We start from the raw sequence: 13,772 nt of genomic DNA, 5'->3' as shown, positions 1-13,772 counted from the left end.
ATCCATTGTGTCCCCTAAGTCAACCATGCCATTCGATGTCGAAACCGTCCTCTCCCAATTGACTGAGCAAGACAAGATTGCCCTTCTCTCGGGTACTTGTCCTCTAGCCCCGCCATTTTGTGCGATCCCTGACCCATAATACAGGAGCTGATTTTTGGCATACGCACTCTATCCCCTCACACCAGGTCCCACCAATTCGTCTCACTGATGGCCCCAATGGAATCCGCGGGACCAAATTCTTTGCCGGTGTCCCAGCGGCTTGTCTCCCCTGCGGAACGGCACTGGCCGCGACATGGGATGCCCCTCTCCTCGAGAGGGCTGGAGTCCTCCTAGCCAACGAATGCATCTCGAAGGGCGCACATTGCTGGCTGGGACCCACAGTCAACATCCCTCGATCTCCGCTGGGTGGTCGGGGGTTCGAGTCCTTTTCCGAAGACCCACATCTCAGCGGCATTATTGCCTCAGCGATGATCCGAGGATGCGAGAGCAAGGGAATCGTGTCTGCCGTGAAACATTTTGTGTGCAATGACCAGGAGCATGAGAGACGGGCTGTGGATGTTCTGGTCACCCCGCGGGCCTTGAGAGAGATTTATCTGAAGCCATTTCAGATCGTCGCCCGCGATGCGAGGCCAGGGGCACTCATGACAAGTTATAACAAGATTAACGGGAAGCACGTAGTGGAGAATGAGAAGATGTTGAATGGACTGTTGCGAACTGAGTGGGAATGGGATCCTCTGATCATCAGCGACTGGTATGGCACCTACTCCACCGTGGATTCCCTGAATGCGGGAATGGATCTAGAGATGCCCGGGGTGTCGAGGTACCGCGGACGATACCTTGAGTCGGCTTTACAGGCCCGATTGGTAAAGGCTTCGACGGTAGACGAGCGTGCGCGCAGGGTCTTGTCGTTCGTGAAATGCATGTCAGAGGTCGATGTGTCGAAAGTCGAGAAGGGAAGGGACTACCCTGAGGATCGGGCATTGAATCGCGACGTGTGCGCCAGTGGAATAGTACTGTTGAAGAATGATAATGGTCTTCTGCCTTTGAAGAAAGATGCGCAGACCATCGCCCTGATCGGATCGCACGTCATGGCGCCGTCTATATCGGGTGGAGGCAGTGCCTCCCTTCGCCCGTACTATGCCGTGTCACTGTACGAAGCTGTACGAGAAGCCGTTCCCAACGCAAAGATCATCTGCGAAACCGGCGCATATGCACACAAGATGATGCCGGTTATTGAGAGGTTGCTCAGCAATGCGGTCATCAATTTTTACAATTCTCCCGTGTCGGATGTCGGACGCGAATGTCTCCACATAGAGCCGGTCAGCACCACCGGTTTTCAATTTATGGATTTCCGCGCCCCAGGCCTGAATCGCGAGTGCTTTTGGGCGACATTAGTGGGCGATTTCACCCCTGACGCGACGGGAATCTGGGACTTCGGGCTGAGTGTGTTTGGAACAGCGAATCTCTATCTGGACGATGAGTTGGTTATAGACAATACCAGCCAACAGACGAAAGGAACGTCGTTCTTTGGCAAAGGCACCGTTGAGGAGCGTGGATCCAAGATGCTTGAAGATGGGCGATCCTACAAAATACGACTGGAATTCGGTTCTGCCAACACTACAACAATGAAGACCGTGGGAATGGTGAACTTCGGCGGCGGTGCAGCCAATCTGGGAGCCTCACTGCGGTTGACCCCCGATGATATGCTTAATTCTGCTGTGAAGGCCGCCAGTGAAGCGGATTATGCAATCGTCTGTACTGGGTTGAACCCGGACTGGGAATCAGAGGGATTCGATCGGGCATCCATGGATCTTCCCCCGGGGGTGGACAAACTCATCTCCAGTATACTTGCTGTGGCGAAGAATAAAACTGTCATTGTCAATCATTCCGGGACGCCCGTCACTATGCCGTGGGAGCCGCAAGCCCAAGCGATTTTACAAGCCTGGTACGGGGGAAACGAAACTGGACATGGCGTGGCAGATATCCTTTTCGGTAATGTCAGCCCCAGTGGAAAGTTACCTCTCTCGTGGCCATCAGATGTCAGACATAATCCAACCTATCTAAATTTTGGAAGTGTCGGAGGGCGAGTCCTCTACGGGGAAGATATCTACGTTGGCTATCGCTTCTATGACAAGACTCGATGCTCTCCTCTTTTCCCCTTCGGGCATGGGCTTTCCTATACCACATTCGAGGTATCTCCAACCGTCGAGGTGGGCCCAGTGTCGCGTCTTACCAGCCTGCCAGCTGCGGCGCGAGTCTCCATCAGAAACACTGGCCATGCTCCTGGTTCCGAGGTTCTTCAGGTTTACGTGGCGGCGCCACAGCCCGAGACAGGGCGGCCGGATAAGGAGTTGCACGGGTTCCAGAAGACGTTCCTCCAGCCGGGTGAAGAGCGTGCCGTCGATATCACAATTGACCCCTACGCCACTAGTTTTTGGGACGATATTGAAGGCAAGTGGAAGAGTGAGGCAGGGGAGTATGAGTTGTTGGTCGGAGTTTCGAGTCAAGAGATCGTTTCCAAGGGCAAGTTTGTTCTGAGTCAGACAAGGTATTGGAAAGGGCTTTGATTGTAATGTTTCTGGAATCTTCTCAAAATCCCAAACTTGGCCACAGAAATTTCAAATCCGAGGAGCGAAGTCAAGGTTGGTGATTGGTGGAATAGCGCGTAGTCTCCAAGCCACATTTCACGGGACCAAAAACGAGCACATCCTTTCCCCGCACAATCTGGTCTCCCGAAGGTCTAACCCTCATGATGGACACCTTGTCCGGAACAAAAAGACATACCCGCGTGCTGACGGCGTGCGAGGCTTGTCGGCTCAGTAAGACTCGATGTGACTCGGCGCGGCCGGTGTGCGATAAATGTACCAAGCGAGGAGTTCCCTGTGTGTATCCAGAGACGGATCCTCTATCGGTGTAAGACCTATGATTAGAGTGCTGGGCACATGGTCAAATCTGAGTTGCTGACCCTCGGATAGCATAGAGACATGGGGTTCCAAGATTCTAAAAGCTTTTGAGCGCCAGGAGCGTCGTCTCGAAGACCACCTGCGGTCATTAACACCCTGGGACAGCGAGAGTCCGGAATCAATATCGAGAAATGACACTTTGAAAACACCCATCACAGGATCGGACATGATCCTAAACTGGCCAATATTCCCCCCGGAGAAGCCTGTACCCACATTTCCACCAACTGCATTTGCGGAGAAGGATGATCAATATCACCCAGGTACGCATTACATTTAAGTTCTTTTTTGTTGCTAACATCAAAACCATGTAGATATCCCAAAGGTTACTCCCCATCGCATCTGCGAATTGCGCCTGATATTCATGACCCGGATCCGCACCAAGAATCCCATTGTTGATGCCGATCAGTTGGATGAGTGTATTGCGCGTGTACTGGAAAGCGGCTTTGACTGGTCTGTATCTTCCTGCTTGGTCCTTCTGGTCTTCGCTCTAGCTGCGATATGGGGAAACTATCCGGAGCCTGACGCGCGAGAGGCGACCTCTGGACACCTAACGCTGGAAGTGCCAAAACACCGCATGAAAGAATCCATGGACTTCTTCTCAATGGCACAAAAACGAATGTCATCAGCGTATCTGGACGGGTCAGTCGTGGGAATCCAGTGCTTCTGTCTTTTTGGGTAAGCCTCTGCATCAAGTCGTTTCCCAGCATCTAACAAGACATTGATAGAATGTGGTATCAATACAACATCGAACCTATTGCAGGATGGAAAGCATTTCGCACGGCGTCGATGTTGTGGCAGACTTATCACTTGAGGCATCGTGATGGGTCCATTGCCAGATCCGAACAAGAAGAAAGTAAGCGTCCTAAACCTTTCCGCTACTATCTACACAGATATTGACATGAACCAGGTTTGGAGCAACGGCTATACTGGACCTGTCTCAAATCCGAATGGTAAAAATCTGTCGACCTCCAACCATCCACTCTTTAACACGACTCGCAGCGAAATTCGTTACGAATTGACCGATCTTCCACCTTGCGATCTATCCCTGACGGACTACCCGTTCTCATTGCCCAATTTTCCCAACCACGACGCCGCCTCCCCAGGGCCACCGGACCATGAGACGTTATCCTCATACTACTACTTAGCGGAAATTTCCCTCCGTCGACTTCTAAATCGTGTGCGCCACGCAGTTACTGTCCTGAGTCCCCCTATTAGCCGGTCAGGAATTCTCCAACTATCAGACACACTGCACGACCTGGAATACCAGCTCCAGCAATGGGTCGATTGTCTGCCTCCCGCATTATACTTCAACAAACCCCTTCTTGTAAAGCCCCCCAGCCACGAACCTGAACTGGTGAAGCTGGCGCGTGAGCGCTACGTCGAAGTCCGCGAACTCCTCTGCCGTGCGTACTTATATCTCTGCATCCATGTACCGCTTGACCAAGATTTGCTCGGTCCCATTGGGAAAAAGGCAAGCGAGGCTCTGCAGCTATCAGTGTACCGAATTGAGACTGAGCTACCGTTCTTTCGACATCCGGGGTCGTGGGGAGCGTGTCGGGTTCGTTTCAACCACGCTCTCTGTCTGATTGCTGCTTGGAGGGCAAAACGGCAGGGTGTGGTGGGTATGGAGAATGTCAGTTTGCCAGATGAGTGGGCAACATGTGTGAGGGTAGTTATCGAGCGGTTGCGGGTCTGGGAAGCGGAGGGGGCGGGAATTCGTGGGCTGAGACTTTTGCTCGATTGGTTGATGGGCTTATAATTTAGAAGGTATCTTGTTTTTATGGGAACATCACTGGCTGCATGGCGTATATAGGGTAGGACACGTGCTACTGTATAGAATTGGGCAAGTGATTTATCTCAGTACATACTTTAATTGAAACTATATCAACCCATACATGCCCTACCCAGCAACACTACGATAGATATATACTCCCTGTTCACTCTGGCACTTTCCCTTGTACTACTAAATTACCACTGACTGTTGTTTGTTCAAAATGAAAAAATTGCCAGGTCCACTCCTTGGAGATTTCAAACTCGGTATCAGGGTTGAGGGGTGGGGTTTTAGCATATCTTTCCATCGGGGGAAATCAAAAAGCTTAACAGTAACAATTCTCGAGTTACAAACTTTCTTCAAACTCTACTGCGGGATATCCGATGTATCACGCACTGCGCGTGAATGTACTCGCAGCTGGTACCATCCTCCCTGGAGTGGTATAATAACTTCAGTGACAATTTCAGCATAGAGGAAGATATACAAAGCTTTAAATTAATATCTTGCGGCTATGCCAAACAGAATATCACTTTTCTGGGTGTGAAGTATATTGTTTAGTCTATCATCTACCTAAAACAAATCTAATCTTGAAATACTTCGTAAAATCTCTTTTCTCTTATTAATATCATTGCAAGACTGAATCTACTCGAGTGCAATCTTTTTATCATGCTGTAAGTATTCTCCTACTTGCTGTAAATGGTTTATATTCCGTACCATGCATCCTCGACTAATGAAGAAGACATTTCCAAGAAATTATTCACTAGTGACTGGAAGCATATTGTCTGTGATCCCAGATTTGAAGGGATTCAAGCAACCTTCCCACATGTACTTTTTATTATTTCTCTTGTTCTCATTCCTTTCAAAGCTTGATCTGACTTCTTCTTACGGCATTCGACCCTTTCATTCACATCTTGAATCGCTTCCTTGAAATACAGCCTTTGCATTACTATTTAATCATATCATCAAACAACACCAGGACACTCATCATGCTGCCCATCCTTCTCCTCGCCTTATTTCTCTTGCAGGCTGTGCTCGCACTTCCAGCTAGCGCCATCAATGAGGACTCGTATGGTAAGCTATCTTCCTTCAGAGCCCATGATGTATCAAGCTGCCAGTTTTATTCTGTTGCTCATCCAACATGACATAAGCTGCTGCCAACTCCATCGATGCCCCAGGCCACTAACAATATCAAGACTTGAGCACCTCAACCCACGCCGTCCGCAACACCCCAGAGGGCATCTGGCAGCCCCCCCTTGGCATCGGTTGGGAAATTGTGCTTCTCTCCCCCCCGACAACCTACGACGATAAAATCCCCATATATGACATTGACTTATGGGACAACCCAAAGGAGACAGTGGACAATCGGCACGCCAAACGGCAGAAGGTGGTGTGCTACTTTTCAGCGGGCACCTGGGAGAGCTGGCGCCCCGATGCCGGCCAATTCCCGGACGAGGTACTTGGCAATAAGCTTGGGAGATGGTCGCGGGGTCGAAATGTCGAACGATGGCTGGACATCCGGGCTGACATCGTCCGCACTGCGATGAGTGCTCGTACCGCCAAAGCGCATGAGCAAGGATGCGACGCCGTTGACCCGGACAACGTGGATATCCACGACAACGACAACGGGTTTCCTCTAACTGCGCATGATTCCCTAGATTACGTCCAGTGGCTTATTACTGAGTCCCACAGCCGCGGGATGGCATTCGGGCTCAAGAACGCGGCCGACCTCCTCCCCTCGCTCATGGCCAACGTCCAGTTTGCTGTGAACGAGGAGTGCGCGCTGAAGGGGGATTGTCTCCTCTATGAGCGTTTCGTCGCCGCCGGGAAACCGGTACTCCATATCGAGTACCCCAAGGGCGACGACTCCAACAACGACTCTGTGCCCGTTGAGCAGATGGCGGCGGCTTGTGCGTTCATGCGATCCCACCGTTTCTCCACGCTCATCAAGAATATGGACCTGGATGAGTGGGTTCAGCATTGTCAGACCGGTGGGAGTAGCGGGGGGAATACCACGCTGTATTGGGAGTACAAGGTCAACGGGGGTACATTGGCGTTGGCGTGATGGGCGTGAGTTGTCTTTTCGGTCTTGATGTGCCGTTCCTATATGATGTTTTGGTCGCTACGATTTTTTTCTTTTTTTTTTTTTTTTTAAATTCGGTAGTTTATCCTCTACTTAGGTTAATCCACGCTCTGTGCATCTTTTCGTTAGGTAGATCCATGCTCTGTATGTCTTTTCCTCGGGTTGAACCATGATCCTGGTGTAGGTCTCGGGGTTTCACGGGTGAACAGTTCACCCAGGCTTGGTCATGTATGAATTTATTGTACTTTCAACTATATGTACCGAATGGAGGAGTAACTCCTGTTCATACAGGCCAATATTTAAACTGACGTCGACTAGTAGAAACATCAGTCCTAGAAGATGTTTCGAATTAAGTCGGTCAAGCCCTGCAGCCTCTGTATGATTCCCAACTGCCCCTCCATCTGATGGTCCACTAGCCCTAGGGTCACAATGAAGGCTAAGATTTGAAAAAATCGAACCGGTAGACGGAGCAGATTTCCCTGGCGGGCAATACGCCGCTCATCATCTAGTGTCCAACCCCGCCGAATACCCAGGTTTTGGCGCACGCCTATCCACTTGATACGATTGACAGAATATGGCGGGCGCAGGAAAGAAACCAGCCTGCCAAATAGTGGGACCGGTCGTGCAATCGTGCGCAGGTGGGTAAAGGCCTGGAACCCATGCTTTCCATGGTAGTATCCATGTCCTGAGTCACCGACCCCGCCGAACGGGGCGCTAGGAACAGAGGAGTGGATGATGGTGCCGTTTACGGTGACTCCGCCAGAAATGGTAGATGAAATCACTCGGTTTGTTAGCTTTTTCTACTGGGCGGCGCAATAGATCCTACCGTGGCTGATTTCCTGTTGGTTCTTGCTGAATATGTAGATGGCCAGCGGGCGAGGTAGACTAGGGTAGTCAATTACTTGTGCGGTTTCAATATGGTGCAGGAGATAGCATACTCGTTGATGGCGGCGACAGCCTCCTCGGTCGATGCTGTCAGAACTGGACAGATGGTTCCAAACAACTCCTCAGATAGAAGTGAGTCATTCATCGTAACGCCAGAGACAACTGACGGAGCGATGCGATTCTTTGACGCTTCCAAGGTCCCTCCGCACTCTATCTTGCCCTGAGTCTTTTCTATGAGACCCTTCAGCCGCTCATAGTTCTTCTGGTTGACGATGTGCGTCATCTCGTCCGCCCCGTTTTTGGCGTACTCAGCGAAGTAGAACGCCATCCGCTCGATGAGCTTTGCCTGTATATCCGGATGGGCAAACACATGATTAACAGACAGACAGATCTGCCCAGAGTTGAGGTACTTGGCCCAGGCAATATCGCGAGCGGCAGCATCCACGTCTGCGGATTTGGTCACGATGGCCGGGCACTGGCCACCTAGTTCGAGAACAGTGGGAGTGAGGTGTTTGGCTGCAGCGCGGGCGACATGACGAGCAACGCCGACAGACCCTGTGAAGAAGATGTGGTCGAATTTGCGTTCCAGCAGTGCAGTTGTCTCTGTGGGACCCCCCGTCACGATCCGGACCGCGGAGGGATCCATATACTTGGGTATCAGCTCGACCAGCAGCGCCTGACAGGCGAGGGTAATCTCGGAGGGTTTGATGAGAACAGCACATCCAGCAGCAATAGCAGCAACCATGGGCTGCAGGACCAGGGAGACGGGGAAGTTCCACGGCCCTATGATGAGGGCGACGCCAAGAGGCTCAGGCCTCACACAAGGCCGCAGCAACGCTTTCATAACCATATTAGCATCGACAGGCTGATCTGCAGCCCACTTGTCGATGTTCTTAAGGTGGTCAACCACGTCGGTCTTGACGGTCATGCAGTCAGCGAAGGTAGTCTCGAAGGCGTGACGATTCATATCTTTGTTGAGGGCATCGATGATGCGTTGCTGGTTGTCTTCCACGAGCCACCAGACCTGCTTCAGCTGCCACTTCCGCCAGGCCAGCTCCTTGGTACGCCCGCTGCGGAAGGTTGTCTGCAGGGTTTTATAAGTCAAGTCCACCTCTGGAATAGAGGTATAGGCCTCCATTGTGAAGATGTTGATGATTGAGGAGGGGCCAGGGTTGAAAGAATAGGTCTGAAAAGGTAGGTCTGGAGGGGTGCAGTGGCTGTTGTTGGCCCAGAGATCCGCAGCAAACAGCGTCTGTGATACAAAGCGGCATGCAAATAAGCCATGGGTCCAGCTTCCCCGCACGTTAAGCCCAGCGGGACTTGCATGGTTTACAGGGGTGTGGTTACGGCCTGCCGACTCGCTGTCGACTTTAGGTATGTCATCATACCTGTGCCCACTCTACCCATCGTCGACAGTGTATCCACTATTGGTATCTGACCTGACTCGGTTTCTCCATTCGGTTATCGCATCGAGAGATTCACACGATATCCTAAGCTGGTACCTAAACTCTAGCCATTATCTGACCATCAACCGAGCCTAGTCCGTAGTCTGCCCGAACCGTTGATCCTCGGTTGTGGGGCCGCGGGCCGCGGATGTCACAGGTCCTTGTCTAAACGGTCCAGTACTTCAGGTGAAGGACAATTCAATCTACTTCATGAGTCAGAGCATATGTGTAAGACCATATCAGTGAAAGCTGCATTTTTATAGCATGAGGCAGGTCGTGCAATTGTAACCCATCCAGAGGCATAATAAAATACTCACGACATGAAAGTGTCCTGCCGCTTAACCATTATGTGGCCTGTGGAATGGCAATGGCTGTATTCTGGCCAATCAACCTCCAATTACCCATTTGAATCAAGGCTAGCTGGACCTACTTCGTGAAGATTTGTGTGGTCAACAAGTAATGGAATATATGTTAGGGCATGAGAAACCATGCTTCGGGCGTCACAGTCTGCAGCCTGAGGCAGGATGTTGCGGGTCCTCACACGTGACATGCACTGTTGGTATGTCTTATACACAGCGTTATGCATTTACATTATTCACCACCTACTACTATTGTACCTCTCAAAAAAATGAAGTAGTTACAAAAGATCAATCACTAAAGAGAAGTCTACTCTTGTTTTGAAATTAATCCATATTTTGGTTAATATTATTGCATTGAAGAAATTGAGTTATAATTTATAATTTAATTACATACTCAAAATACATTTGCTTTTTGAAGTCAAAGGGCGAGCTCGTGAGATCGAAAAATCAAACAGACTGCCGGATATATATATTGGTGGGAAGGCAAGATCTACAAGAACATACCACAAACCGATGAGAGCAACACACCATTCAAAAAGTAATCTTTACTCTGTCCAAGTCATTGGTCATGAATCATAAAACTATATACAGATGCTCTATTTATACAAAGCAGTCGTGATCAATGCGTCATCCCCCAGTCGTCCGGGAGTTTCAAATTCTTCGGCAGGCTGTACTGCCCACGACAACTGCCAGGACTGTTGCAGTTCTGCAACCCACACCGTCCATACAACCGACAATAGCACTCGTCGGCCCGCGGACACGCCTGCTGGTTGAGGCGCTCCAAGTCGATACCCGCCGACTCGGAGCCTTCATGAGCGATAAACAGAACGTGCCATAGGTAGGATAGGATGCGGCCAGCGACCCGGTCGTCGCGCGGCGCCGCACCCCTGACGAATGGACGGTCGCCCCCCCCGTCCAGCAGCCACTGCCGCAGACCGACATACTCATCCTGTGAATGCTGCCACACACTCTCCCGGGAGACCACAAACTGCGCGCAGCACTGCGATCGGAGGGTATTCGTACGGTCCAGCTGGACGGGCAGGGAGTCCCCCCCACCGAATAGCGTGGCCAGGGTGACGGGAAGGGCCTTGTCAGAGGCAGTGCGCGCGCTCCACGGCTCGATGACCGCCTGGAACGAGTTCTGCAGGCTACCCTGGGGCGCAACCGACGAGGGACAGGTGCTGACGCTCCAGTCACACCGCAGATTGTGGTACCCGGAGGGTTCTAGGGCGGCGGGGACGTTAAGGGCGGCAAGGAGGGCGGCGTTGTCGTAGTTGGGGTCGTCGTTGTGCCACGCCCAGCGGGAACCGTGGATAAAGACCATGCCAGCGGCTGGAAGGTGGTCGTAGTTGTCAATGAGGAAGGTCAGGTAAGTCATGGCTTCATGGCCGCGGTTCGCAGGGACTTGGAGCTGGTCGGAGCGTGGGTTGGCGGGTGCATCGACGGTGTATACGCAGAGGTGGTATCGGGAGGCCAGATTGTCGAGCCAGGAGGGGTCGCCATCGGTAGACATACGCGATACCACCAAGGCCGGTTTCGTGGTCTTGGATAATCCCGGGCAGACGCCGCGCGATTCCGGTAGTGAGGCGGCGGGAGTACGATAGCGGATGTGGCGCCAGGAGAAGATCTTCTGGCCGTACGAGGGACGGTTGAGGAAGAGAAGAAAGCAAAGGATGACCGCAAAGACGGCCAGCTGGACCAGAGCTCGTTGTGCCTTGCGCATAATGGACCGTCGCCTCAATCGAGGAAATGGCCAGATCCTGGAGTCGACAGTTTGCTGGTCCCGGAGTAGTTCGCGAGAAGTGGAGGCGTGGGATGGCGCGGAATCACAGGATGTGGATCAATACGCGTCATGAAATTGCATAACCGGGACTACTCTATCACGTGATCTAGACTCTCAATGTGAAGTCTCTCTTTCGCCTGACAACTTGTACTGAGATACCGACGTCGTAATCCCAATACCAGTGCTATGAAGTAATCAAAAGCATTGTTTATCTCCACAGCCTCCCTGAGTACAGTCTCTGCCAGCATAAGACGATACCCGCACGCATTTTGAGATTTGAAAATTGCGTACAAAATAACAGCGAGAGCAAGGTTATGATTGGACCAGTTCTCGTGCCCGCGGATTTGGCACGCACCTTTTCCGGTTAGCGTCAGTTGCCTCAGGCTCAACAGCAGCCTGGAGTAATTTGCAGTCATGTCCAGTGGACTTCAACAGAATATCTATTAGCGTTTGGCTTCCAATAAATTTTCCGTGTCCTACATTTTTATGATGTATACTATCTAGAGGAAAGTGCCTCCATGACCATGACCTCCAAAGGCCTGCATCAACGGTGCTCAAAACCAGGAACTGCTGGTGGTAAGCATGCTTTTAGCCTGTGTCTATCACTTGATAAAATGAAGACTTTGAAAACTGTCCTCGTCTAACAACCATTTATTCGCGAAATGGCTGTCATTTGAGCCTACCAGCGTGACAGGTTTAGATACTGTGACAATATTGCCTGCGAAGATCATGTCAAAGCAAGTATCAACTACAAGTCACTCCGCGGGGAAGTAGTAATTGTGAATGCTCTTCCCAGGAACTTTACAGGGACAATTGTGAAGAAAGTGTGATGACAAGAGAGTGAGCAGATAGGAAGGCAGGTACAGGCGAAACTATGAATCAACACAGAGGGTGGAGATGGAAATGACCAGATAATGCTACTGATGAAGTGACTGGTCTATTCACCATATAATATATCACATTCTGAACTTGCGTGATGCTCTAGATATTTCTTGTGGTATTCACAACCTGTTAGCATGATGACGTGACCGCACTTCTTCTAGGCTACTGGAAAACAGATCCCAGAAATCTGCACCCCCTGCGGCCGACGTGGGGAGACCGCCGTCCTCTCCCTTGTCGGGAGATGATCCTCAACATCACATTCCGTTGGGAAGTACGCGCCATCCCTAATTGTAAAAAGCGACCCGACCTCCCCCGTGAAGACTGCCCAGTCGAGCGCCCGAGTAGCGCGTTTTGCGGTGTCTAGCGTGTGGGAGAATCGCACGGGGAGCTGGTACGAGAGCTTGAACGCTTTGATACTCAAGGTGCGCTCAGCCTGTGCGCGGGCATCTTGGATGGCAAAGATCAAATGATATATGCATCCTACCAGGGTCGTGCTGAAGAAGAATCTTTGTCATGCAACCGCTTGAACTGATTTAAGACAGAACGCTCCCACTCCATTCCGACGCGACAGTCCCGATCAACCCCACGATGCCAGCCTTGGGCGTCGTGTAGTTGATCTGTCTCATGGAGCGTGAAGACTCGAGGTAGTTGATGCATTGGTAACTCTCTTGGGTGTATGTCAGCTGGTGGAGTCTATGTAGTGCGATGAAGGGGCCGTGATACGGTAAGTGGTGTAGTTGAGCATCTTCATTATGAGGTTGGATTTCTATTTCTTGTGGAGCGCTGTCACGGGGGCAAACATGATCGGCAAGGAGAAACAGAAATTCGAAATCACCATATCGACTTTGCCGTTAACATCATCTTCTACAAGAAGGCCATCACTAGATGATCGCAGTATTTCACCACGAATCTATCTGCAACCCTCTGTTCGACAACCAAGTGTTCCTACGGATGCTCCAAGGCGGGGAGCCTGTTCGAGCCGACGCTGGCGTACAAAGAGGAATTGGTGTTCCAATCAGTACACATGCGATCGCGGGAAACTTGCCCCCTGGCGGCGGTGCTCAAAGCCCAGGTGGCGCACAACTTGGAGAAGATCGCGGTATTTGCAACAGATGTTTGGGGGACGGTGATCCTCGCGTTCCGGATGAGGGTAGCGGGTGGACCCGATCGGCGGGGATGTGCGCGTCCTGGCTGTCAGTGGGGGAGCGAGGAGATCTTGTTGGATATGAGCGCGAAGCAGCAGAAGCGATCGCCTAGTCTCTAAGACCTTACTGGGAGGACCGTGTACATCAACGGGAGCCAGGCGGTAGTGCCTCCACCTTCTCATAATGCTCGATGGTTTCGTGCCTGCGGATTTGTTCCCCCGTAGCTAAAGACACTCACGATATTCAAGCTTCTCTATTCTCGTATTAGTTCTCCAGGACTAGTAGCGGCGCAACCCAGTCCTGGATAGCACGACTCCACTTGACCTGTCACGACCTCAATTAGGGCCCGGGAATATGAGACATTGGAGTTTGGCGCTGAAAAATAGCGGCACCGCCACACCGAGGATAGTATTGCGCCTGTGGCCAGTAGCGCGCGGCAGCGGTGTCGCTGGGTCAAAC

The 13,772-nt window shown here is 51.4% G+C and overlaps 5 protein-coding genes across 5 annotated transcripts; 2 read left to right on the top strand and 3 right to left on the bottom strand.

Annotated features, from left to right (window-relative positions):
* Nucleotides 1-25: 25 nt before the first annotated feature.
* BDW47DRAFT_133208 (uncharacterized protein) lies at nucleotides 26-4,722 on the top strand (the record flags this gene model as incomplete). The annotated part of the gene is made up of 8 exons (XM_024817781.1): nucleotides 26-92; nucleotides 145-2,007; nucleotides 2,038-2,485; nucleotides 2,670-2,819; nucleotides 2,976-3,223; nucleotides 3,275-3,638; nucleotides 3,689-3,787; nucleotides 3,963-4,722. The coding sequence occupies 8 exons, from the start codon at nucleotides 26-28 to the stop codon at nucleotides 4,720-4,722; spliced, it is 3,999 nt and encodes a 1,332-aa protein (XP_024669987.1).
* A 998-nt stretch (nucleotides 4,723-5,720) lies between these two features.
* Nucleotides 5,721-7,122, top strand: BDW47DRAFT_119168 (endo alpha-1,4 polygalactosaminidase; the record flags this gene model as incomplete). Its single annotated transcript, XM_024815318.1, has 3 exons — nucleotides 5,721-5,805; nucleotides 5,928-6,722; nucleotides 7,085-7,122. The coding sequence occupies 3 exons, from the start codon at nucleotides 5,721-5,723 to the stop codon at nucleotides 7,120-7,122; spliced, it is 918 nt and encodes a 305-aa protein (XP_024669986.1).
* Nucleotides 7,123-7,146: 24 nt separating this feature from the next.
* Nucleotides 7,147-8,914, bottom strand: BDW47DRAFT_133206 (aldehyde dehydrogenase; the record flags this gene model as incomplete). The annotated part of the gene is made up of 3 exons (XM_024817780.1): nucleotides 7,753-8,914; nucleotides 7,641-7,645; nucleotides 7,147-7,595 (listed from the first exon to the last, which is right to left on the bottom strand). Exons 1-3 carry the CDS (start codon nucleotides 8,835-8,837, stop codon nucleotides 7,147-7,149), a joined length of 1,539 nt encoding a protein of 512 aa, XP_024669985.1. The 5' UTR covers nucleotides 8,838-8,914.
* A 1,208-nt stretch (nucleotides 8,915-10,122) lies between these two features.
* BDW47DRAFT_133204 (DUF3431 domain-containing protein) lies at nucleotides 10,123-11,289 on the bottom strand (the record flags this gene model as incomplete). The annotated part of the gene is made up of 1 exon (XM_024817779.1): nucleotides 10,123-11,289. The coding sequence occupies exon 1, from the start codon at nucleotides 11,224-11,226 to the stop codon at nucleotides 10,123-10,125; it is 1,104 nt and encodes a 367-aa protein (XP_024669984.1). The 5' UTR covers nucleotides 11,227-11,289.
* Nucleotides 11,290-12,325: 1,036 nt separating this feature from the next.
* Nucleotides 12,326-12,919, bottom strand: BDW47DRAFT_127708 (uncharacterized protein; the record flags this gene model as incomplete). Its single annotated transcript, XM_024816756.1, has 3 exons — nucleotides 12,326-12,648; nucleotides 12,722-12,835; nucleotides 12,892-12,919. The coding sequence occupies 3 exons, from the start codon at nucleotides 12,917-12,919 to the stop codon at nucleotides 12,326-12,328; spliced, it is 465 nt and encodes a 154-aa protein (XP_024669983.1).
* Nucleotides 12,920-13,772: the final 853 nt, after the last annotated feature.

The sequence above is a fragment of the Aspergillus candidus genome (genome assembly GCF_002847045.1).
Source record: "Aspergillus candidus strain CBS 102.13 unplaced genomic scaffold BDW47scaffold_40, whole genome shotgun sequence".
In the NCBI taxonomy this organism is placed as follows: Eukaryota; Fungi; Ascomycota; class Eurotiomycetes; order Eurotiales; family Aspergillaceae; genus Aspergillus; species Aspergillus candidus.
This window is presented reverse-complemented; position numbering and strand designations above follow the sequence as displayed.